Source organism: Ursus maritimus, unplaced genomic scaffold (genome assembly GCF_017311325.1).
Source record: "Ursus maritimus isolate PB19 unplaced genomic scaffold, ASM1731132v1 scaffold_2, whole genome shotgun sequence".
NCBI lineage: Eukaryota > Metazoa > Chordata > Mammalia > Carnivora > Ursidae > Ursus > Ursus maritimus.
Window position 1 is genome coordinate 3,246,109 of NW_024424452.1, and position 24,597 is coordinate 3,270,705.

Here is a 24,597-nt window from a genome sequence, read left to right on the forward strand (position 1 = left end):
ACTATCCTCGAAGAGAAACTGAATTACCATGCTTCATTTCCTGTCCATTTAGCTCTCCAAGATATAGTTTGTGTCCACTTTGATCAATGACCTTACTAATCTATTAGGTATTCTAAAAACACCAGGAGTTTTAAAAGGGAAAGAATTCAAACCCCCCTCAGTGTTGTCAGTTACCGAAAAGGAGGTTTTGACTTGTTTTGTGGCCCACTGTGCCCATCACTTCCGATTGGTCACGTGTCCCTTACATGTTAACCTTGTATTTAACAGCTTGTGAAGAGTTGATGTCTGCATCTCTGTAGGTCACTCACCAGAAAGTTCCGTAGATCTGCTAAGATTCAAATTCTAACAGCACTAGAGCAATGGGTATGCTCGTGCGGCCTGCCTCCCCCTTCCGCAGACAATAAAGCTCACGTGTTTTTCTGGACACTTGGCCACAAGCAGTCAAGCTGGTGCCAGTCTCGTCGTATGACTCCCACGTTTCGGGCTCTGTTGGTGGGACCAGAGCACTGTCCACCTCAGAGGCGTGCAGCAGTGGGACCCCCACTGCAGGGCTCTTGCTGGGGCCTTGGCCGTGGAGGCTACTGTGTGGGGGCGGCGGCCACACGGAGCACCAGACCCCACTCTGACCCGCACCCGGTGTAGGGCAAGCCACCGCGCCTCTGAGTGCCACCTTCTAGTCCTGAAACCTGGGAGTGGTGCTCTTACAGCCCTCCCAAGGTTGTTGTGCGCATTAAGTAAAACAATATAAATGGAAGCCCTTTGCAAAGTCATGAAGTGCTGTGCAGACAGCAGAAATGACCAGAATGTTAATGATCTTGGGAAAGAACCAAGATTTTCACCCAAGACTGCAGAACCTAATAGCCTCTGCATATGATCTTCATTCTCGATGTCTTCCAGAGAGTTCAGAGGTTCAGGAGCGGCCCCCGCGGGGAGGGCAGACCCGACAACCGTGGCTATAGCCTGGGAAGGCTTCTTCCAATCCCCTGAGTGTTTCCAGCCCTTCCATTTACGCTCGCTTTGCCAAGATGAGAGAAAACTTGGAGGTTTTAATGTCAGATGACCAATTCATTCCCCGCCGAGGGAAGAAACTCTTGAGCATGTAATTTTGTCTGAGCTGTGACTTGTGTCTTCACAGATCGCACGTCCATCGTTAACCCTCCAGAGGACCGTGTGGTGATTAAGGGGACCACGGCCACGCTGCACTGCGGAGCCACTCACGACCCCCGGATTACTCTCCGGTCAGCTCCGTCACTCACAATGTCTGGGGCTCATTCATGTTCTGGGAGCTTAGGAACTGAAGTGGAGATGAGACGGGAGAATTCGGGGAGCTTTGATTTCAGCCACAGATCCCTGATTACGGCATCTCACGGTCTTGGGCTCCATCATTAATCACACAAATCCCATTTTCCACTCCAGCCTTATGTATTATTTACAGTGAGCTATGTTCCACTTCATGACTTCGGTACAGCTTTTCATGATTTTTCTGCCAAGGTTAATACACTATCTGTAAAACGTACTTGTCAGAGGCTGATACTTAATGAGAGAAAAATCCGGAGGGATCGAATAGGATTTCAGCAGTGTTTACACTGGGCCGTGCAATACTCAAGAAGGGTTTTCTCTGCTCTGGGATGGTTTCATTGTGAAATGGGGAGCGAGGGAGACCCACACCCACAAGACAGGCAGCCACAGTCACCTCGTGCATATAGAGGAAAATACTTGTATAGACGGGACTAGGTGCCTTGAAACGCCACTAAAGGAATCAAAATATCCCGTCTTTGTCCAAGTTCAGATGGGAAGGTAACAATGAAGCACATGACCCTCCAGGTAAATGCGTGACAGCAGACATATGTGACTGTGGGTGGTGAGCTTCTTCCCAAAGAGCTGCCACTTTCAGAATAGTTTTTAATTTTCAGAATCAGCCTGGAAAATAAATCTAGAAAAAAAGATACAGTCATCCTAGAATTGTCTCTCTGGTGTTAGCCCAGAAGGCATGCTTAGCCAAATGGATAGAATCAAGATGCCTGCCTTCTTTCTGGAACATCTCACTCTGGGCAGAGGGAGGTGGCTGCTGCCACACGCGTTATTAACTGGATTTGGAGACTAAGCTGCTTTCTTAGTCTTCTTGGGCAGGTGTTTGGCAAATCGTGAATTTCTGTGCCTCCACCTGGCTCTCTAGAATTCCCCAGAGCTCAAAAGCCAAGTTTGGTTTAGTTATAAGAATGTTGGGTGCAAAACCAAGAAACAAAAACTAACAAGTTCAAGATTACCTAGAGACTCCGTGGAGGCTGGCTTAGAGTTGCATGCCCAGCAGAGAACCCGTTCATCTCTAAATGGTTTGGGAGTAGGGTTCTAAAGAGAAAGAAGGACAGATAAGCTGGTTTTCTGCTACTCTGTGAGCTCACATGGAATCCCTTTGGATCTGTATGGGTTTCTCAGAGCTTCTTATGTGTGATTAAACAGACAAAATTGGAGCCTCCTTCCTGAGGAGGACTTCGATCGCTCACTCTTGGGGTGCCCCTTGTCCCCAGGTTTCTCTGTCCCAAGATCACTGACCCTAAGGGACAATCTGCAGCTAAATGTTGTACCCCTGAGCGTGCAGTTTATTCATTTCCTCCTTGGGGGACCAGGTCTATTCTGTCTCCGTTTCAGATAAGCAGTTTGTTAATGTCTGTGCTCTGTGCATATTAAACCTTTAAAGAACTGGGTATGATTTGCAAGTCCAGGCAAAGTATTTTGGAAAGGAAAGCCAGCACTTTGATCCCATCCAGCAGTGAGTAGTGGCCCCCTGTCCACTGACAGCCAAATGCTGGGCAGGCTCTCATTTGCTTCTGCGTTCAAAAAGAAAAATGTGCTACAATGGTCATAAGTAAAGAATTAAACGAGAAAGAAATGCAGTTTTAAGGACAATCTGCCAGAATGGTTGTATTTTAAGAAAACACGTTTACAGGGTATGACCTGTCTTTTTCTAGAAGTTGGGCGGTTCCACTCTGAGGAGTTTTTGGACAGTTATTGCCTCCTATCCAGTCAACACTCCCCTCCTCCAGGCACAGTCCTGGGCAGGGAGGTGAAGTTTTAGGAAATGGTGGGTGTGATCATGACACGACACACTTCCTGTCTCTAAACCCAAAGACCAGATCAGTGTTCTCTGTGATCTTCACTGACCCATTTTTTAACTTTAGCATCTGTTGTTGTACTGTGACCAAGAGAGCTGGTTGCTTTTCTTTTTTCTTCATTTTAGATATATTCACATGTCATAAAATTCACCCATTTAAAGAGCACAGTTCTGTGGCTTCTGATTCATTCACAAGGTGGTCAGTTGCCTGCGGCCCAGATCCTAACTCTAGACCCTTGACTGGATCCTAACTGGAGATCCTTCCTAATTTGTAACTCCCCGCTTGGCCCACAGCTATGTCTGGAAGAAGGACAACACAGTCATCACCCCGTCTAGCAGTTCCAGGATCGTGGTGGAGAAGGACGGGTCCCTCCTCATTAGCCAGACGTGGTCGGGTGACATCGGAGACTACACCTGTGAAATCATCTCCGAAGGAGGGAACGACTCTAGAACAGCCCGGCTGGAGGTGATGTGAGTGTCACTGCTGTGTAGCGTTAACTGTCTCCTCATTACCGTCAGCTGTCCTGACTCCACGTGACCGTCACTGAACGCGTGTGGCACCACAGTGGGTCCCAAGCCCGTAGTCAGAGGCCATGGCCTTACATAAGGCTTTTGTTGGATCCTCAAAATTAAAACATTTCGCTCTTGGTTTAGAAGGTTTGATACTTGGTTTTCATCCGCCTCCTCTCTTGTTTCCCTCATTTCTGCTGTTGGCACCATATCATGGTGGGCCCTCGTCACCGCGCTGCGTGTAAGGAACACTCGGTCCACTTTGTCGTGTGATGCCCATCAGCAGCTCCGATCAGCGAGGAACGTCAGAGTCAGGCCACTGAGGCGAGACCATTCCATGAGAGCCCACTAGACAGTGTGTGAGGTCAGAGCCAGCTGCCTCTCTGCGGGTAAACACACGCTTTCCACGAAGTCTCGGGAAATCCTGAAAATAGCAAGCAGCGACCTGGACTTCCTGGGGGTCCCCAAGGCCCAGGTGGGAAACCACCGCCCTCCTCTGCCTCTGGGCCCTCTGTAGTACAGCTGCTCTCTGTTCATGGGCAGGGGCTGAAGAGCCTGCCGACAAATTCCCTTTTTCTGACATATATTTATTTCTTTGAAAACGGTGTCCTCCCAGACAGTCCCTGAGCACATCCATACAACAGTACAATCTGAAGATAGAGCAGCAGAGCGGGAGGGTGTCCCGGTGGCAGCCAGTTCCGGGGGTGAGGCCGGCAGCTGACATGGGCCCTGCTGGGCCCTTAGAAAAGGCAATTTGGAGAAGTTTCTCTTACTGGTCTCTGCCCACCTCCATCCAGGAGGGGTTCTACAGACAAAAGCCCCTCCCTGAACATGCAGTGTGAACAGTGTGCATATAGGGCCAGTCTCATTTGTCTTTGGATCCCTAGACTCCGGCCGAGGGGATGAAAATAAGAAAAATGCTGGCTACGTGCTGCGCACACGGGCTCCCGTGTCTGTTGCATGCACCCGTGAGCAAATGAGCAGACGGGCAGCTTTGCACAGCCTCTCTTTGTGGGGTCTGCTGGGTTAATGATGTATACAGCTAACCCAGAAAAGCCTCGTGTTGTGCCCCTAGTACCTGGAAAAGCAACATTCTGTCTCCTCGTTGGCCTCTGCAGGATGACTCCTTATTCTCCTGCCGGTAAAGGTTAGTCCCTTGTTAGTCACAAAACAGCAGGTGCCCCACGGCCCCAGGGGACGTGTGGGGGGCCTGGTGCCGCAGCCGCAGGGCCACTCGACAGACGGCTTTCCAAGTGTGTGTGGAGTGCAGGGTCTCTGCGCCACTGCACCTGCTGACCCCGTGCTCTATCTGCCCCCCCAACCCAACCCCACTCACCTAGCCCTCGCCCAGGGCCTCAGCCTGCTGCTGCCTCCACAGCCAGGCCTCTGTCTTCTGCCATCCCCCAAAGGGGTCATGCCTCCTCCAGGGCTCGGCCACAGGGTTGCCCCTGCATCAGGACACCAGGTGTCTCACAGCCTCCCGGCCCTTGCGTGGACCCTCTGTCAGAGCACTGGTCATTTGGGGTGGAAACACCTCTTTTCAGCGTTCCTTCGCCACTGAAGCAGACGCACCTGGATGGCACAGATTTGCATTTTGAGTGCCTGGCGGTGCTCTGAGACACCGGAGGGGCTCAATAAATGTATGTTGGTTGGTGGGTGTGCCCATGAATGGATAAATGTGTGTAGGTTACTGGCCATTGGCTGGTTCTCCTTCTGATTGGCTCTTCCCTCAGAGGCTCACACGCCCCGGGCTGTTCCTCCTAAGCACACAGGCTCAGATCCCACCTTGGAGAGCCCGGGCCCCTGGCGCCCAAACCCCCGTTTGGCTCTGGGCCTGTGCCTTTCTTCCTCCTTCTATCACGTGGGGGATATTTTTTTTTTTTAATTTTGACAATATTGGAGTATATGACCAGCAAATTCACATAATCCACTGTGCTATTCTCATTTTTATTTTATTTTTTTATTTTTTTAATGATTTTTTATTATATTATGTTAGTCACCATACAGTACATCCCCAGTTTCCGACGTAAGGCTCGATGATTCATTAGTTGTGTATAACACCCAGTGCACCATGCAATACGTGCCCTCCTTACTACCCATCACCGGTCTATCCCATTCCCCCACCCCCGTCCCCTCTGAGGCCCTCAGTTTGTTTCTCAGAGTCCATAGTCTCTCGTGCTTCATTTCCCCTTCTGATTACCCCCCCTTTCTTTATCCCTTTCTTCCCCTACCGATCTTCCTAGTTCTTATGTTCCATAGATGAGAGAAATCATATGATAGTTGTCTTTCTCTGCTTGACTTATTTCACTTAGCATTATCTCCTCCAGTACCGTCCATGTTGCAGCAAATGTTGAGAACTCGTTCTTTCTGATAGCTGAGTAATATTCCATTGTATATATGGATCACAACTTCTTAATCCAGTCATCTGTTGAAGGGCAACTCGGCTCCTTCCACGATTTAGCTATTGTGGACATTGCTGCTATGAACATTGGGGTGCATATGGCCCTCCTCTTCACTACGTCTGTATCTTTGGGGTAAACACCCAGTAGTGCAATGGCTGGGTCATAGCTATTCTCATTTTTAAAACTACCTTCGAGAACTCTTAAATCATCCATCATTGGTATCAAATAAATAAGTGTTAGCATTTCATAAAGACTCTGTCAGCAGAAGCCAGACTGCATGCTTCCAGTACAACACATGCTTTGTATTCTGCACAATTTTTATGTTCTACCGATTTACATATCTTCCCTTCTATTTGCTTATTTGATTTCCTCTGAGTAAAATACATTTTTCAGCAAATGTTGCTGTATCTATAAAATAATAGGCTTTCTGTAATGGTAAAACACCTCATCTCCAAATACAGAAATATTTGCAGCTTTGTGATTCAAACCAATTTAGGTACAACGGGTTGCAGAACTGATTTGGAAGACGGTGGTTCCTTGTGAATTGTGAGTGTAATAAACACTCCACTCTTGCAAATCTGAATGAATTGAGGGAGCTGTAGGTTACAGCGTGGTCTATCTTTAGATCCAAATAGGTCTTAACGCTGCGACATCAGTCATGACAACAGTAATGAGAATAGTCATAAGTCACGATTGCCGAGCATTTGTGCTTTTCAGAGAACTTTCAAATCAAGCTCGGTAACATTTCTGTGATTTACTCAGATGACAAAAAAAAAGGGGAAAAGAAGGAAAAAAAAATCTCATATTGCAGAAGTGACTGAGAGGTACTTACAGCTAAATAGTGTCCTTCAAAGGAGGCTGAAAGCCTGCTTCCTCTGCCTCCACACTTGAGTTAAAAGCTACTTTGTTAAATATAGAAATTAGGGGCATCAGAAGTGGGCTTTGCAGAAGCAGACCGTCCGTTGGCTTGCTCTTGGTGTGTTTGTGGTGAGTTTCAGTGCCACCCTGTATGCCAGCCTGGTTGGACGCATGTCCCCTTACCCCCAGGACAGCGCTGGAGAAGGCGCAGTCCTGGCAGGGCCACGGGGGCCAGCGGGTCCCCGGGAGATGCCGCCCACCAGGCAGGCAGGACTGGACACCCCGCTCCAGCTCTTCCTGACTTTGGGCAAGTAAGCTGCCACGTCTCAGCCTTGGCGTTCTCAACCAAGAGCTGGACACGTCGTCATGACCTCATAGGGCTGTTGTGAGGTTTGACCAAACCAGCATTTGTAGAAGCCTGGCCTGGAACTAAGCTTTGGGTGGGTACTCCATAAATCACATCTCCTCTTCCCCCCTCACCATCTCACAAGAAGTGCCATGACTCCTTCATCAGGAGCCACCTCCCCACACCCAGGGCCAGGAAGTTTCTCTTGTATCCTGCTTTATCTTTGACCACATTCTGTGACCCTCACACCCACTACGTATGTCTGTTTGCTGCTGAGCCCTCCATGCCTGGAACGGTGCCAGGTGCATAAATGTCCCATAAATGTCAGAGTGAGCCTCACCCCCCTTGTAAGGTTGAACTGGGCTTGCGTAATTGGTATCACGGAGGAGGACTAATTTATGAGGGGTCTGCCTTCATCGCCTCCCCGAGAGGAGAGGTTCCCACAAATCCCCATGGTCCCACGTTGTGCCCTATAAATTAACCACATGCAGGTCATCATGAAATGCTGGTCACTGGTTGGTTGGCTGTGTCTTTCCTACTAGTTCCCTGGTGCCTCGTGGGAAGGAGCTCGTTTGGGATGGCCCCATACCCCAAAGCGTCTTGCTGTATTGAATGACCCAGGGGGACCAGGCTCCTAGGGCTTTATGGATTGAGTAATTATTAATCATTTAAAGACCCAATTAGCTTTGCATCTTTCCTTCTGAGATCAGAGACTAATTCTTAGGAGCGTGGAGTACAGAGAAAACCTAATTTTTGGAGCTGACTTGAAGATTCAGTCCCTGAGGCAGTGGGAGAGGTTTCTCTCAATAAAGTTACATCTGACAAAGCCATAATAAGGAGTGAACAATCTAAGATGCTTCTGAAGAGTTGTCAGGCTCCCATCATCTTCATCCTCAGAGTGAAGTCAGAGAAGATGGGTTTGACCGGGGTCATCATTTGTGCGTTAAAAGGGCAGCGCTTCCACCAGAAAAATACTTAGCTGACCTTCTTCCACACAGCAAGTCCCCCCGTGGCCACAGTTTTGCCAATTGCTTTGAATCTTTTTCAAAGCTGTTTTCCCCAAACACACTTGGCTTAATCTCCTTCCCATACAGTCCTGGTTTCTTGTTGATCTCCAATAGTCTTGTGGTGTAATTCGCTTGAGGGCGACTTCCCCACCGGCTCTCTCTAAGTTTGAGTGACTCAGCACCGGCTTCACTCTCATTGCTCCCAGACCCCTTTCTTTGTCGCCCTGTCTGCATATCACTGTCTGTGAGTCACTGCTGATCATTTATCTCCTTTCAAAGTTGGCAGAGAAACGCCAAGACACAATCTATTCCTATTAGATAAGATTTTCTGAAATGGATTCAGAATATATTAAAGCCTCATTTATCGGTTATTGATGGGTCAGTCAAGTATTGTGCAAAGCTTAATTTCCCTGATAACCAAAACTTATCATTTAAAGAAACAGTGTACATTTCCAACACACATTAAAAAGTTCTTTGTATTGAGAAACAGGTAGTGTTGAACACAAGAGATATTATAGAGGGGATTCTCCTACAGAACAGAGGCTGGAACTAGGAAAAATCTCATTTTGCCTCTGACTCGGAGTCCTGTGTTATGTGTAAAATGTCACATTGCGCATTGGGCCACCATCTTGGGTGAGACCGAGAGCCCGTGAGGAGGACTGTGTGGGGGCAGCGGCGGGTGGTGGCTCATGATTTCTTGATGCATCACGTCATGTCCTTGGGCACACTGGGCTTGTAGCTCCCTGTTCCTACATTAAATGTCTCAAGGCTACTTTGTCTTTACAGTTCCAACGTCTTTTCAATCTCAGGCCGCTGGCTGCCATTTTGCCATTCAGGGTGCCCCCTTCTAGCAGGCCCTAGGGCCTCCTCCTCATTGGTGGCTCTTGGTCAGCGAGGAGGAGGGAAGTCAGAAACCACTCTTACTAGAATCACATGCTGCGTGAGGACCAGCAAGCTCTGAGGGGCAGACAGAGCGACTGTGCACAAGCACCCTTCAGGAGCAAGTGCTCAAGTAGCTTCCTCTTGCTCCAGGAGTGGCTGTGATTGGCCCACAATTGACAAAACACTCCATCCCCCAGAAAAAAGCTGAAAAAAGCTGACAGGTGACCAGACTGGTCATCTCTTAGCCCTCATTTTAGGCTGAGAAAAGCACGATCTGAAATTGAGCGGAAGAACCCCATATTTCCCCAGCTGTGGGAAAGATGTACTTTCAGGATTTAGAATCGGATCCAGCGTGGCCCACGCAAGGCCACAAGACAAGGTGTGCAGAGGCACGGGAATTTCTCTGGGGCCACAGTTTGAACACTCCTGTTGTCCAATAGGAGCCTGTTCCTCTGCAGCCTTGGGTCCAGTTCATCCAAACTCAAGGTCCAGAACGGCCACTCTGCAAGTCTTGTCCCCAGCAAGCTGTGTGCGCGCCCCACAGTCTCCTCTCAGGGCCTGGATGCCTGGCTCCCTAACCTCTAACCTAGCTTTTGTCTCAGGGTCTGTCCTCTCTCCTGACCATTATGCAGATGTCATATGGTATTTTGTCTAGTGCCTGGGACACTTTCCAATGAGCTTCCCTTGGGATCCCAGTTCCAGCCCTGGAAAATCAATGTCACACAGATTGACTGGAAATTTTGAACACACATGTCTCTTACTTGCCTTCCTCTGTGACCCAGTGCAAATCCTGCAATCCCACCACTGCCTCCCAAATACCCCCTCTCCTACCCATGCCCTCAGCAGGCCATTCCCCTTCCTTATCCTTCCTGCCTAAGGGAGCCTCCTCTCTGCCTCCACTCACCCACACCCTCCAGCCATGTGGCCCCCACCTCCTCCACAAGGTGACCCTTGATGCAGCCCTGCCCTGCATTCCCACCCAACATTATTTTCAGAACCATCCTGTGGCTCCTGATCTGAGGTGCCTCACCTTGTCCCCGTCTATAGATGTGCGCCTCCTTAGCTTGTCAGCTCTGAGAGAGCAGGACAGTGGCAGCCTCTCTCTCAAGGTCAAGAGAAAGAGGCAAAGAAGGGAGAAGAGAAATGTCCTACCCTAGAGAAAGGATGCAGAGTCATAATCAAATAGGATGCAGTGGGGTTCCTACTCCTATAGGGCTTCAAGATGTTTGGTGAACTGAAAAATCTATAAATTGCAATGGGAATCAAGAGGTAGAAGTGATTGGTTCTGCTCAAGAATTAGTCAAAGGTGAGAGGAAGGCTGAGCCTTGGAGACTGGTTTTCTGATTGGCCTGACCCTCCAGTCAATGGGACATCATGTGTGCCTGCACACAGGTCATGGAATGGCTCTACTCAGGGAGCTACTGGCGGTTTGATGCTCTCGGGAGGGCACCCAGTGTGGGGTGGGAGCTAAAGAGTGTGGGAGGTGGTTATAGCAGATGCAGGGGTTAGCTCATGGCATGACCCTATACAGTGGCAGCAAGCTGGACTGTTGGGAGGATTGCGTGTCATGGCTCTTGGGAGAGCTGGCGTCGGTCAGGCTGAGGCTGCTCTGCGGCGGTGAGGGGTTGGTGTTATGGGCATTTCTCAGGCGCAATAGGTAAGATATAGCGACTACTTAGATGCGTGTGAGGGTGGACATGGGAGTGGAGATGGGAGTGTAACCACTGACTAAAAGAAGGATGAGCAAACCAACATCCTGGTTTGGGTGAGAAGAATGATTCATGATTGACTGTCAACCCCCAGAGATCGTTCCTCTGAAATGTGTCATTGGGCTTGCCTCCTGCCCACCGTAAGATCCTCTTAGGACCTCCCAGCGCCTCATTTCCTTCACCCTGGTCCTTCCAGGCTCTCACGTTGCTGCATCTGCTTCCAAGCCTTGGGGCTGCATGCACATCTCTCCTCCCGACTTGGAAGTGCGGGGGCGGGGGGGGGGTGGCCCTCAGGCCCATGTGCGGCAGTGTCCCACATGAACAACGGCCTAGAACACCAACTAGCCCTGTCAGCCTTTCCAGTTAGTGGTCGTCATGTCAGAAAACCTCATACTTTAGGGGAAGTCTTTACAAAGTGATTCTGACCCCCTGGAGTCAGCATGTACCCCACAGGTGAAGGGCACCGTTCTTGACTTCAGTCACCAGTCACAGCTCCACGGCCCCCAGGCCACCTGTGACTGACCAACTCACTAGGGTTTGGAGCTTCCCACTACCTCAACAGGGTGGATGATTGCCTAGAACAACTCACAGAACTCAGTTAAGTGCCAGACTTAGGATTTCATTCTTATCATAAAAGATAAAATCAGGTCCAGACATACAAAGAGAGGTAAGGGCAAGGTCTGGGAGGGTCCCAAACACAAAGCTCCCACATCTTCAGGAGAAGTAATCCTCCCAGCACACAGATGTCTGATGACTGACCAGGAAGCTCAACTGAGCCTTGTGTCCAGAGTTTTTATTGGGGTGTCATTATCATTGACCACATGACTGAGCTCGGTCTCCAGCTCCCACCCCCCTACTTCCAGGAGATCAGAAGCTCTGGCTGATCTCACTGGCTCAAACACCCAACCCTCTAACCATGTGGTTGGTCTTTCCAACATGGCGAGTCCCCTCTTGGAACTCTGCAGAGGCCGCCGTGAGCGCCATTTTTAGCATAAACTCAGGTGTGGCCCAACAGGCCCCCCACGAACAGCTAAGACTGTCCCTTAGGAACTTGCAAGGATTTCGAGTTCTACCTCAGGAACTGGGGCAAAGACCAGACCAACTCTTTATGATACCACAGTCTTATTTGGACGTATTTATCTGAGTTTACCTCAGTTTGTTTTCAGGTGGGTCTGTTTCAACAACAGACCTGGTTTCAACAACAAACCTAAACCTGGTTTCGGTTTCAGAACAAACCGATTTCAATAGAAATGGGGCGTGGGAGAAGAATAGGTATTTTATCCTGGCATTCCCTTCAGATTGGTCTTCACTGGGAATTTAAAGGAGAATCGATGACTGGAGAACTCATAGAAATAACAGACAGCTCCCTCTCTGATTTAAAACCTAATTCACAATTAAAGAGAAAACAAGCCAGCATTTCAGGCTCATGTTGATTCTTTATTGTACTAATTTAAAGTTTCAGTCTACACTGGAAATATTAGTTTATTAACGGTGTGCCTGGGTGAGAGAGAGCTGTGTTTCTTAGGTAGCTGCAAGCATATAACAGCTTAATAAATTTCACTGTGTAATGAGTACATTTTTAAAATTAAAAATATCAAGCATAATTATGGCTCTTTGTGCTGACCTATGTGGGCCAGCAGTAACTGATGTCTAAGAGAGACCAAAAACTAGCTAGTAGATGAATCGGGTCCACGTGGCACTCCTCTCCCAGCACCGCCTGGGGACGTTTCTAGAAGAAGCCATTCCTGACAGTGGCCACAGAACAGGGTGCTGCTCCCGGATCCATGTGATGGAAAGTTAAGTCCCAACCTGGGGCCCCTTAGGATTGTACAGCAGCAGACCCTTGCTGATGCAGCTGGATTTTGAAGCTTTGTCACCAGTAAATCCCAGTGAACACTTCTCAGTATTTCTATTAGTCAACACTTTTCAGTATTTGTTTGCTTTCATTGTGTTTCCATTCTATAGCCCTGCTGATGTGTCCTTCACTGTTTCCAGGGCGTTTTAGTTAGAGTGTTCTCCACATTGCCCTGAGTCCTTCCCCCAAACCCTGTTACCCCCCAGAAGACGGAATGATAGCACAGCCCCGTACTGTCGATGGAGAGCCAGCCACGCTCTCCAGAAACACACGCAGGCACTTTGGCTAGTGACCCCACATGCTAGCGTCCAAAACTTTCGTGTTAAATCTTATTTCCTAGGCCTTTTCCCATTTGCACGGCTTCCTGCATTTCCATTAAGAGCTTCAGATAGTAAGAACTAATCTCTGACCAAGTTTTCTCAATTAAATAACATAGTGTGTAGAAACTGGCGCTCCCCGCCCGACTGAAGTTACGGAGTCATCAGCTGTATCATCTCCACCAGAAGGATCAGATCAAATTTCTGTGATAGAAAAACATTGTGAACAGGGAAGTGTTGAGGGGGGGGCAGTCGGTATTTGTGTTTGGGGAATACTTTATGCTCTCCATTTTCTGAACATTGCCCACTGGGACTGTGCAGTGTCAGGACCAGGCTAACCGTCGACTCTGATGTGCGCTCTCTTCTCTTTTTGTTCCTTTGTGCCCCAGTGAACTGCCTCACTCACCGCAGAACCTGCTGGCCAGCCTGAACTCCTCCCACAGCCACACCGTGGTGCTGTCTTGGGTTCGACCCTTTGATGGAAACAGCCCGGTGCTTTATTACATCGTGGAGCTGTCTGAGAACAGTAAGTAGCGAAGCCACGTAGTCGCCTTGGACAGTAAGCAGATTACTCTCTGCACACGTAACGCCCTCAACCTTTACTTCTGGCTCAGACCCCAAACAACTAGTAACATGCTACTGCCGCTTTACAGAGTTCCAGTGAAAACCCCAGCTCTGGCTTTGGGAAGAGAAGGTGACGTGGGAGCCTGGGAGGGATGAGAAGGAAGCCTGGGGATCGTCCCGTGAGAGCCCGGATCTGGAGGCTGGGGCCCCGCAGGGAGGCTGTGCACACACCGTTCAGCAGCATCCCCAGGGTGAACTCGGGCTTGGGGAACAGTGCCTCCACCTGGGGCTGGTTGGGAGCCAAGGACAGTAATAGCATCTTCGCATGGCTCCTCTGGTGCAGACGCGGGCTCTGGTGGAGACACGGGCTAAGTTTCCCCGGGGCCATCCCTTCCTCCACCTCTTGGCCTTGGGCACATGTTCTGGCTTTGCTCCAGCCCTGCTGGTCCTTCTTCCCTCCTCTCCACGGGCCATGGGATGTGCTCCCCAGCGTCTCTCCTCTCTGCCCCCTGCAGTCTCTTCTTAGGAAGTCATGTGCATCCCTGTGATTTCAATGGGCATCTTTTCCCTGAAAAGAGATCTTGGTCTCCAGCATCCTTACCCGGACCTCCAGGGTCAGGCACAGAGCGTCATCCATTCGCATGTCTGTCTGGTGGTCTCACACGCTTCCCGCATGAATTCTTCAAACTGTGATTTCAACTCCTTTTAACAGTAACGGTCTTCACTGCGTTAGTGTGGGCATTCAAATCTCGGTTCCAGCCCCACGGTCCCCTTGGTGAGGGCTGTGTTGCTCGAACTGGAAGGCCAAGATCAGCCCTCGGCTGGCCCCAGGCCCAAGTCCACAGCTCAGCCACCCTGCCAGTGTGTGTCCTAGGACGAGCTGGACCCTGCTCCCCTCCCCAGCTCTTCAGGCCCCGTTCTCTCTCACCAGGACAGCCTCTCACTGGTCCCCCTGCTTCCACTCTTCTTCTCTTCCAAAGTGTTCTTACACAAACAGAAACACTGGTCTTAAAATATGAAGGCTATGTCCTCCCTGGATACACCCTGCAGGGCTTAGAATAAAACCCACCGATCTTGGTGCGTGAGTGGTATCACCTGCCCCCCACCTCCCTACCTTTATTAGATGATCTCAGCTGTGATCCCCCTCCTCCCCGGACCTCCCCCCGGGGGAGAGAGCCACACACAGGGAGCTGGGCTCCTGTGACGGGTCATGTCATGGGGCCCACGGCTTGTCTCCTCGTGGCGTCGTTGTTATGAACGGGCCCTGTTGCAGGACAACTGGAACGGAGCTGTCTGGGGCCCAGCCAATGAAGCCCGGGTCGCGCTGGCAGAAGTGCACGCGGCTCGCGGCCCGGGTCACTCCTGCGGTGGAGGCGTCGCAGCTGTGCCCACGCTCACGCCCACCCGTCCGCTCTTCCTGTAACTAGTGGCTTCGCTCACCAAGTCTCCTAATCATCGTCCGTACTCGCCCTCGTCTTGGGGAGCGACCCTCCTGATCTGCGCATGCTCAGGCCGCAGCAGCCCTGCCCCCCCTCCCCCGCTCGCATTCCAGCCACGCCCGCTGACGTGCAGAGTAGTCGCTGCCCGAGGCCGCGCAGCTGGTAGGAGGGGACGGCGGAGCCCCGCGGGCCCTCGGCCTCCGCAGCCTGTGCTCTCCCCGAGCGTCAGGCCCCTACAGAGAAGTTCCACGGGGCACGTTCTGGGCACTTGGGCCGCGGCTCTGAGGTGAGCGCCGGCCCCCACGGTGCGCTTTGGTTTCCGTCTGTGTGGAGGCGACGGTCGCGCTGGGCTTGAGCGGGGCGGCTCCCGAACGGGCCGCCGAGGGGGCGCCCAGAAGCAAGGCGCTGGTCCCGGCTCCTGCGGTTCTGACTGACACCGCGGGCTGTGACGGCTTCGCGTCTGAGCCCCGTGTGAGAACCCGGTGCCCGAGGTCCCGCGGGCCCCTCTGCCGGCCTGTGTGGTCTCTCCTCGAACTGGGCTGTGAGCGGAACCAGGCTGGGCCGCGGGGCTTGGGCTCAGCGGCTCGGGTCGGAGGGGAGGCACCGGCAGCGTCCGGGAAAGTAACCTCTCAGAGGTAAGGGTTTCCGGAGGACGCCGTGGTCAGGCGGCCGTGACAGCCGTAGCCTTGACGTTTGTGTGCGGACACAGCCGCAGGGGCGCGCAACTCTGGGGCTCGGGGTTCAGACACGCGCCACCGCCGCTGGGCGTCCGCGGCCTTGGGGCCGGACCTCGCCCGACGCCTGGTGGGCCCTGGGCAAGGGAACTGAGACGCGTCTCTCTGGTGATGGCCCCGGGCTGCAGTCCTCCACCCGCTCCAAGAGACAAGTGCTCCGCCGCCCTCGGTTACCAAATAACTCAGTGTTTCTTTCGCAGCAGACCGCGTGGGGGATCGGTTCTTCCAGGCGGACATCTTGCCCGAGGAGGAAACAGGCTTCCTGGGCCATCGCTCAACCCCCGCGTCCCCTCACTCCTCCCTGCGTCCTGACCGGCCTCGGCTTCAGCCCGGGCGCCCTGCGGGGTGCTGCGGTGCAGAGCTGACGTGACCGGTCTCCACTCACTAACAGCGAGGAGAACTCAGACTCATCACCGCATCCTGCCACGTAACGAGCTCCCACGGGGCACGTGCCAGTGCTGCGGGAGCCTCGTATGGGGGGACCGGCCGGGAGGTGGAGCGTGAGCCTTCAAAGGGGACGGGCCGAGGGGACGGGGCGGCATCAGCAAAGGCCCCAGAGCGTGAGCCTCGCGGCCTGGCAGGAGCAGCCAGCTTCCACAGAGACAACAGGGGGGCAGGGCCGGGACATGCTGGGTGCTGTGGGAGTGTCTGCCTGGGGAAGTTGTCCCTCGCTCTTCCTGTCCCAGCTCAAATATGGCTTTCCTCCATACCTCTCCTTGACCCACACCCCCATTGTGCCCAGGCAGCCTTCCTCTTTCCCTCCTCGGCATCCTGATACTTTGTATGTATTTGCCCTTGAGTATTTAGTACCGTGTGTCATACTTACTGGTCTACATGTGTGTCTTCCGGCAAGACTGTGAACCCCAAAAGGGCGGGCTGGGCCTAGTTCTCTTTGTACCTGTGACAGCCAGCGGAGACCCTGGCACACACGGGTCCTCTCTATAGGCGTTCGGTGGCTTCACGTCACTGTGAATGGGTTTAAGAGCATCATTATTCCCTCATTAGCGTGGGGCTCTCCCAACTGGACCTTTCTGGAGCTGGCTCTGACTCCCATCTGGTTTTCCTTCAGAGACCGTGATGTAGAAGAATCTAGAGTATCCTACACTATTGTTATTATTGCTCCAAGTATTGTTACCCGAAAAACTAGAGCAGATAAGATGCTTATCCCTGGGTTGATTCTGATTCCTACTGTGTGAAATACGTCTGTGGGCTTTGCCGAAATAGTTCACACCACTGCCAGTTGCATAGTTGCCCATCTTCCTGCCACGGCAAACAGGAAGACAAGCACTGTCCCCTGGGCCAAGGGTCTGGTTTTTATTTTTGTTAGGAAGCAGTGCCCTTAAGAAACAGCTGAACATGGTGGCTAATTATGGCCAGAAACAACAGCTTAGCAGCAATACACTAAAATGGAGATTGTATTTGGCCTACGCTCTGCACTGTTCTAAATACCTCCATCCAGCAGTCCATCCACCCGGCTACTTGGGACACTCTCTGCAGCCAGCTCCTCCTGGCAGGCTGATTGTGACGCCATTCTCCTGGAAACCGTGGTTCCTGCAAGGGCCAAAGTGGCGTGGTTCCGTGGTGGGGGCAGGCCCTTTGCAACACCTGCACTCACCACATGCCAGCCATTACCAGAGGGCCTCTCCAGAGCTTCCACCGAGCCTTTGTCCGTGCACTTGCCTGGAGTTGAAACCCTCCACAGAGAGCGTGCTGGGCCTCGCAGGCACCATGAGGACTGCCTCTCTGTGGAGCGTGATAGTTCTCCTTGCTGAGCGGGGGCTCAAAGAGGGCAGCAGCGTCCAAAGGCCTGGTTTGAGGTACCAGCCTGAGGGGCTGAGAGCACACAGGGTCCGCGGACAAGGGGAGCTGGGTTAAGAGAGCACAGGGATTGTTGCAGCCTGATGGCAAGCACGCGGTGAACTGGTCGAGAATTCTGGTGAACAACTAGAGCATTTGGCCCAGTCTCTTAAGTGCTCGTTGAGTTGGATCAAGAATAATCTTTCTTTGAGAAGATTATGATAACAAGGCAGGGGACTGAGGAAACAGAGAGAGGCTTTGAAGTGGACTCAGAGACAGATCAAACCCACATTACCAGCCATCTCATCCAGCAGCCTTCGGGGCTGTCTGCCTCTGTGAGACCCGCACTTCTCATTGCTTTCAAGCTGTCCCACAACTCCGTGGATCCTACAGAACAGAAGCGTAATGCAAAGAGTTCTCATCCATAGAAATGCAAATAAATCGTGTCTGGGTTATAAATGGTTCTTGCAATAACTGGTTATCACTCTGTAGGTATTAACCAGGTTTGCATCTATCTGTAAATTCACTTTGTGCACTTCAAATTCCCTTTTGATACCGTTAGAGCACCTTACTGGTTCCTTCATGAATTAATGAGCTACCTAAAATCTTTAGCATACGTTCATTTTGTATTTGGATGAGAGCCATGATTTCGCCTTTTAAAAAATGTATCCCTTCAGGTGAGTGAGTTGGCTTCATATAGTATTAGAAACACATGCGCTCATGGAATGAGCTTTTGTGATAACGCTGATCTTTGGGAGAGGCGATCCTTGTCTTAATCTAATCCTCAAACTGAGCCCTTTGCTTGTGTTCCCTGAGCTGCACTGAGGCTTTTATTCCACCTCTAAAACAGAATAGTTGAGGGCTCTCACCAGCTGGTAAGATTATCTCTTTCCTATGAATTTTTTTACACCGTAGCGCGTGTCCCCCGGTAAGCAGTCGCAGGTAACAAGCACCCTTTTGCAAAACTCCAGGCTTCATTCTTCTCTTCGTTTTTTTAATCCATACAGGTGTTCATAGTTACGGTTTTGCCATCACATTTTAAATTCTTGAATTTAATTAAAATATAAGATAACCTTGTAATTTTTATTATTAAAGTTAGGCATGCTCACTAATAAAAATCTAGAGCTTACCTGAAGCACAGAGCATGAAAGGAATCACCACAGTCCCTTGTGGTTGAAAGCCAGCCCCTCTGCCCCACGTCTGCCAGGACTTAAAGCCCGGCCGTCCTCTGTCTTCCAGCTCTCCTTCCCTCCTGGCTCTTTCCACCCCACCAGAGAATCACTTCCTCATCCTCATCTCTCAGCCACTCCGTCCACCCGCTCTTCTCAGTGGAGGCCAGAGCCTCCCATGCTGAAGGACAGGTGCAGTGAGCGGTCATGGTCTTCCTGTGCAGCCCAAGCTCTTGATCTCCCACTACCCGAGCAACATATTCCCTTGGCTTGACTCCCGCCTCCCTCTTGCTTCTTACCCCTTCTTCTTCTGTCCCTCAGGCCATTCCCTGTGACTCGCCTGGACACTTCGTTTCCTCTCCTCCCCTAAAATGCCGGCATTCCTTGCTTTGCTCGCACCCACAGGTCTTCACCTCCTCTGTGCCCCCCCGCTAGCAGCCCCGTGCCGCCTCCGAACTCACCTGTCACCCATGTGCTGCCTGTTCCCTAAAATGTGTTTGCAACCTAGACCTCGGCCCTGGACCCCAGACTCACATGACCAGATGTCCCCCAGACATTCATGCCCAGCTGTCCCACAGGCTCAGCAAACTCAAACTGTCAGAACTCATCATGTTTCCCCTGAAGTTGCTCCGTCTCAAGATAGAAACCCAGACATGGTTTTGACTCTGTCCCCCACAAATAGTAAGGTTTACCTCATAAATGTTTCTCCAACCTATTGCCCTTCTCCGTTCCTGCAGCCTCTGTCCCCGACTGGCTGCCACCCCACCACGCAAGTCCTTCCAGTTAGCGTCCCAAACTCTGCCCTCCTCGACCTGTCAGCAGGCACCCTTGAAATGCACATGTGCCTGAGTGGAACCCCCCCCCAGCTAGAAACCCCTCAGAGGCCCCTCGGGCCCCGCGTTTCTCCGTGATCTCCTTCAGCTCCCCCAGAGCGCGTAGGGCTCCACACGGCCTGCAGACTGGTCCCTAGCCCGCCTTCTAGCCACACGGCCAGCCTTGATTCCACCATAGAAATTTCATTGCTCAAAGAATAGATTCTAGGCTGATTAGGGTGGTGCATAGTGCTGTTCATCATCCAACTGCCACCTGCCTCTCCAGATTTATCTCCAGCCACTCACTGCTTTGCCTGTTACGCTTTAGCAGCAAGGCTTTGAGTGTGGATCCCTGCGCACACCGAAGAGCCAGTGCTTCTCTCCCCACCCCTCCATCTCTAGTCAACTTCCTGTAGCATCTCCTCCCAGCAGTGTCCCCTGTCTCCCCTTCTAGGGGACGCTGTTTCCAGGTCTCCTGCTCCGGCGGGGTGTTGTCCCAGGTCTCCCCTCTGGGGGGTCGGACGCTGTCCCAGGTCATCTTCTCCGGGGGGCTGGGGGTGCTGTCCCAGGGCTTCTGCTCCAGCAGCACTGAATTACCCAGTAGGCAAACCAGGCCCTGAGGGCACAGCGAAGGCAGGGCACCAACACATGAAAATATCAAGAAGGAAACGCGTAAGGGTATTTTTCCTCCTCCCAAGTTTGCAAAGACACTCTCCTATGTTTCCATTCGCAAGATTTTTACTTTGAATTTCTTTGATTACTGGTTCTGCTGAGCACATTTTCCGAGTTCCGTGGCTTTCTGTACTTCCTCTCTATGATCTGTCAGTTTCCTTTCCTCTGGTTTTTTATCAGAGCTGTAGGGGTTTTTTTCTGTCATGTGCAACACGTATTCTTTCAGTTTGCTTTTTACTCTTAATTTTTGTGTATTACTTTTTGACATACACAAGTATTTGGTTTTTACGTAGTTAAATCTGTTGATATTTTCCTCTGTGATTTCTTTTATTACTTGTATGTTTGATTGGATAGTTCAACACAAACATAAAATACAAGTTCTTGCAAGTTTTCCTCTTGTTTTCAAGCTTTACGTTTTCATGCATTTAACTCTTAAATCCGTCTGAAATTTAGATGGAAATTCTGACATATGATTTTTATTTTTTCCAAATGACCCTCATTTTCCCAACACAATTCACTGAATAATCCATTTATTTATGGATTTTTTCCTTTTCTAATACATTAAGGGGACCTGTTTCTATAAAGGTCTGTTTGGGGTTTACTTGGACCCATTGATTCATTGTCTGTTTTTCTGCCAGGGCTCTATTTTAATTGTTTTAGTTCTGAAATGTGTTTTAATAACTGACAAAGCAAGTTCCTTCATCTTTTCAGAATTCTGCTAGTTCTTCTCACCTGTTTATTCTTCTGGGAAGAAAATTGGAATTATTTTGTCAGCTTTCAAAAATAGTCCCACTGACTTTTTAGTGGTGTTAAACCTATGATGAGTTTTATGAGAACTAACTTCTTGGAGATTCTATCTTTCACCTTCTCCATTTTATTAGCTCCTTTTTTACATCACGTAGGGAGTTTGTAGGCTTACACCCACAGGATCTACACTTCTGTGTGAAAGTTGTGCTAAGATTCTGTCCTCTTGTTCCTGGGAATAGGATTTTCTCTCTATCCTATCTCACAGCTAGCTCACCATTGCTGGGATACAACGACAGTCCTGATGTTCAGGTGTTTGTCTTCTGTCCAGACACTTTCCATATTCTCTTATTATTCTAATGATTTTCCAGTTGATCCTCTTAAGTTTTTGAGGTAGACAATCATATCGTCTCCAAATAATAAAGTTATTCTTTTCTTTTCTTTTTTTTAACTTAACAGGGTTGGCCAGAATGATTTAAAAGAATAATCAGCATAGTAATGAATCTCTTGTTCATCCTCTGATCTCAGTGGAACATCTACCAGGGGTTTACTGTTACATATGATACTGATCTTTTGTTGCTTACTGATATATGATTTGTATATCATGAAATGCAGAGATCTTAAGTGAGTTTTTACAAATACACATACACCACATAGCTCCTATCTCAAGTAAGATCTGAAACGCTTCCACCCGCCGGGAGGTTCCCCTGTGGCCCTTCTCAGTTCGTGTTCCTCCTGCAAGGACAAGCACTCGGCAGGCCTCTTTCCCCATGCAGCCTGTTCCTGAACTTCATACAAATGAGCAGGATCTTGATTTGAAACAAGTTCTTCATGATCTAGTACATTCATCCCATTTGTGGTTCTTATGATTTTTAGAATATCTGTGGAAATTTCTTCTAAGCCAATTATTCCTAAAATAACAATATTCCACTCAGCAATACCCTACAACTTCCTCCTGTGAACATCCTTGACTCCACAGTCCTGAGGCGAATTCCTAAAGACCCATCCTCCACGCGGCTTTCGGAGGTGACACTCCGAGGGATTTGGTCACCATCATGACGCCAGGTTCCGGAGCCTCAAGCTCCACGTTAATATATTTTTCCTTAACTTGGAAAGGAACACTGTCTTCCATAAGTTAAGTTAATACCATACTTTTTCTTTTCTAAAGACACGCTAGAAGAAACGTGAGGTCCTTCTGCGTGTCTCGCTGTATCTTGGCTGGAGGTGGGCGCCTCTGCCACCAAGACAACACCTGTTTCTCCCGAGCGACCTAGCAGCTTCCTTTTCAAACTCTGCCATCCAGCACGTCACTTTTCCCTTTGGTCTCCAGGAAACCCAGAGCTGAACTGAGTGCATTGCTGGACTACCTGAGTCTGTCTTCTCAGGGGCTCAGCACTGTCTTCTCCTCCTGAGTGATTTTGGGTTTGTTTTTTATTTTCATTTTATATCCGATTTTATGTGTATTTTCACTTTAGGTGTTTAAATCTTCTTTAAAAGCACCAGAGCTCTCTTTCCCTCTCTCCCTCTCTCTGTCCACACATGCACACATACATACACATGAAGCCAGACCGCAGTCCTGAGCCACAGAGGGCTGTCTAAGGTCACTGAGCAATGCCTCGAGAGAGCAACTTGAACCCAGCAGAAGGACCCGCGGCGCTGCAGGCAGCTTTGTCCTGGCGGGAAGGCTCTTATTCTGAATTGGTGATTGAATTCCCTGGAAGGATGGGGGCCAGAGAGGACTGGGAGCCCAGGGGCTGGGCCTGGGAACTGCCAGTCCACTGAGTGGTGTTGTTCTGGACAGATCATCAGCTAACCTGGCTGGAACATGCTGAGTCCGAGGTGATGTTTTGGGGTCCAGGTAGCAATTTCCCACAGGCCTGTGTCTTTCCTCGAGCATAGAACATTGTTGTGGCCACAGCTTTCTTGAGCAGGGCATCTTCTATCAGCGGCTGGTCTACGACAAGCTTTTGGGGAGCACTCTGTGGGGCCCGGGGCCTCTCCAGAGCCCCCTCCCAGCATTTTCAGGGAGGCAGGAAGGGTTGCTCTTCCTTCACAGGGATAATCTCTAAGCCGTGTGGCTCAGCTCTTTCTTCTGCGCTCCCAGCGTCTTCTCAGCCAGGGCCCGGCAGCTGTCTCTCACCCCGCTCTCCATGAGCTCATTTGCTCCTGAGTGAAAGCCTCTCCTGACTGGCTCTGCACAATGTGTTCAACGTCTTCATCCCCACTTGCTATTATGTGCTTAAAAGCTGACGGGCTTTGTGCTGTTTTGCTTGCCAAAATTGCAGAGACTTTGTTCTTTATGCTTCAAATCGTTTTAATGCTGTCTTTGAAACATAGCTCACACAGGTATCTACTAATAGCCTCAGAGTTGTTAGGAAGTATTTTATGTCTCAGCTCATTTTTCTGGAGGCTTTTGCATATTGAACCTCCCATTAATGGCATTTGCTCCCATTTTAAAATCCATGCGGGAAGATGGAGTGTGTCAAAGACACTTACTCATCTTTGTTACCTTGCTGAGCCATGGGCCTGTGGAGGGCTGGGGGGTTCTCTCCCTCTCGGGTCCCTGCCCTCTGGCGAGATACGGGGGTGGGTCGGGAGCCTGAGGTCGCTCCCATGGCCCTTGCTGGTGCTCACCTGTGGCAGGCCCTTTCCAAGCCCATCACACACACTGGTGTAAATTCCTTCCTAGCTTTGCCTGGTGTGACCACTCAGTGTGGATACAGAGTGGCCCCTGCGATGCGTCTGCCCTGAGGCTGGGGAAGCTTCGATGCAGAGAGGGCCAGCTGCTTCGACCCTGCCACCTGCCTGCCAAGGTTCCTGGTCTCCAAGGTTTCACCCGTTGTGTGGGGCGCACACCCCCCATCATGATATGGCTCCAGCCCACAGCCCCATTCCCCTATGCTTCTGGATTCTTCTAATCCCTGTTCCCAACCCCCTGGTTTCTCTCCAATTCAGTGCCCACACCCTGACTGGGAGTGTGTGTCCCTTTGTGGACCCAAGCCCCGGGCACATTTAGGATCTTATCCACAATGCGGAGCCCCCAGTCCCTTGGATGTGAAGAGCATAAGGCCTCGAAGCCTATTCCTGGCATTGCTTTGGCCCCGTTCCCTAGTGGGGGGAGGGGGGTTCATTTATTCCCCAGATGCTCAGCTCTTTCGTTTTTAACTTTGAAGGTCATGCTTGGTGCCTTTTCCCTCTGGCCCTGAGAACTTTCTCATCGCTCTGATGACGTCTCCAGCAGAGAAAGCCCTTCCCAAGTGGGGGACACTAAACCATACTTTAACCGTCTGCTCCTTAGGGCTTTGTAGGGAATAGCCCCCTGCTGTCTACCCCTCCCAGGCCAGGGAAGTTCCGTGGGTTGTGGCGTCCCTCCCGTGACCTCAGGCTTCTTTCCCAGGGTCGAGTCACAGCATTCTCCCAAACCTGTGCTTCGGTTCACTCATTCTAGATACGCGTGATGACTCGATGGCGTCAGGTCCATCCCGAGGACCTTGTCGTCTCATGTCTCGAGCCCGGCCCATCCTACCAGTGTGCCGTCTACCCTCCAAGCATGACCCTGCAGTGCCTCTACAAAGTCAAGTCCTCTCTGTCTCGTAACACTTTGTAACCAGAGTCTTCTTTACCCTTCGCAGAACTAGTTATAATCTGCGCTTCTCTTTGAATGTCCA

At 50.6% G+C, this 24,597-nt stretch overlaps 1 protein-coding gene across 1 annotated transcript in view; it reads left to right on the forward strand.

The window, feature by feature from the left end:
- LOC121103724 (protein sidekick-1-like) overlaps window positions 1-24,597 on the forward strand; it is a 409,695-nt gene that overhangs the window by 306,688 nt on the left and 78,410 nt on the right. Inside the window, exons 11-13 of the mRNA XM_040634718.1 lie at window positions 1,136-1,238; window positions 3,407-3,583; window positions 13,388-13,524. Of these exons, the coding sequence (XP_040490652.1) occupies window positions 1,136-1,238; window positions 3,407-3,583; window positions 13,388-13,524 (417 nt within the window). The remainder of the gene's footprint in view (window positions 1-1,135; window positions 1,239-3,406; window positions 3,584-13,387; window positions 13,525-24,597) is intronic.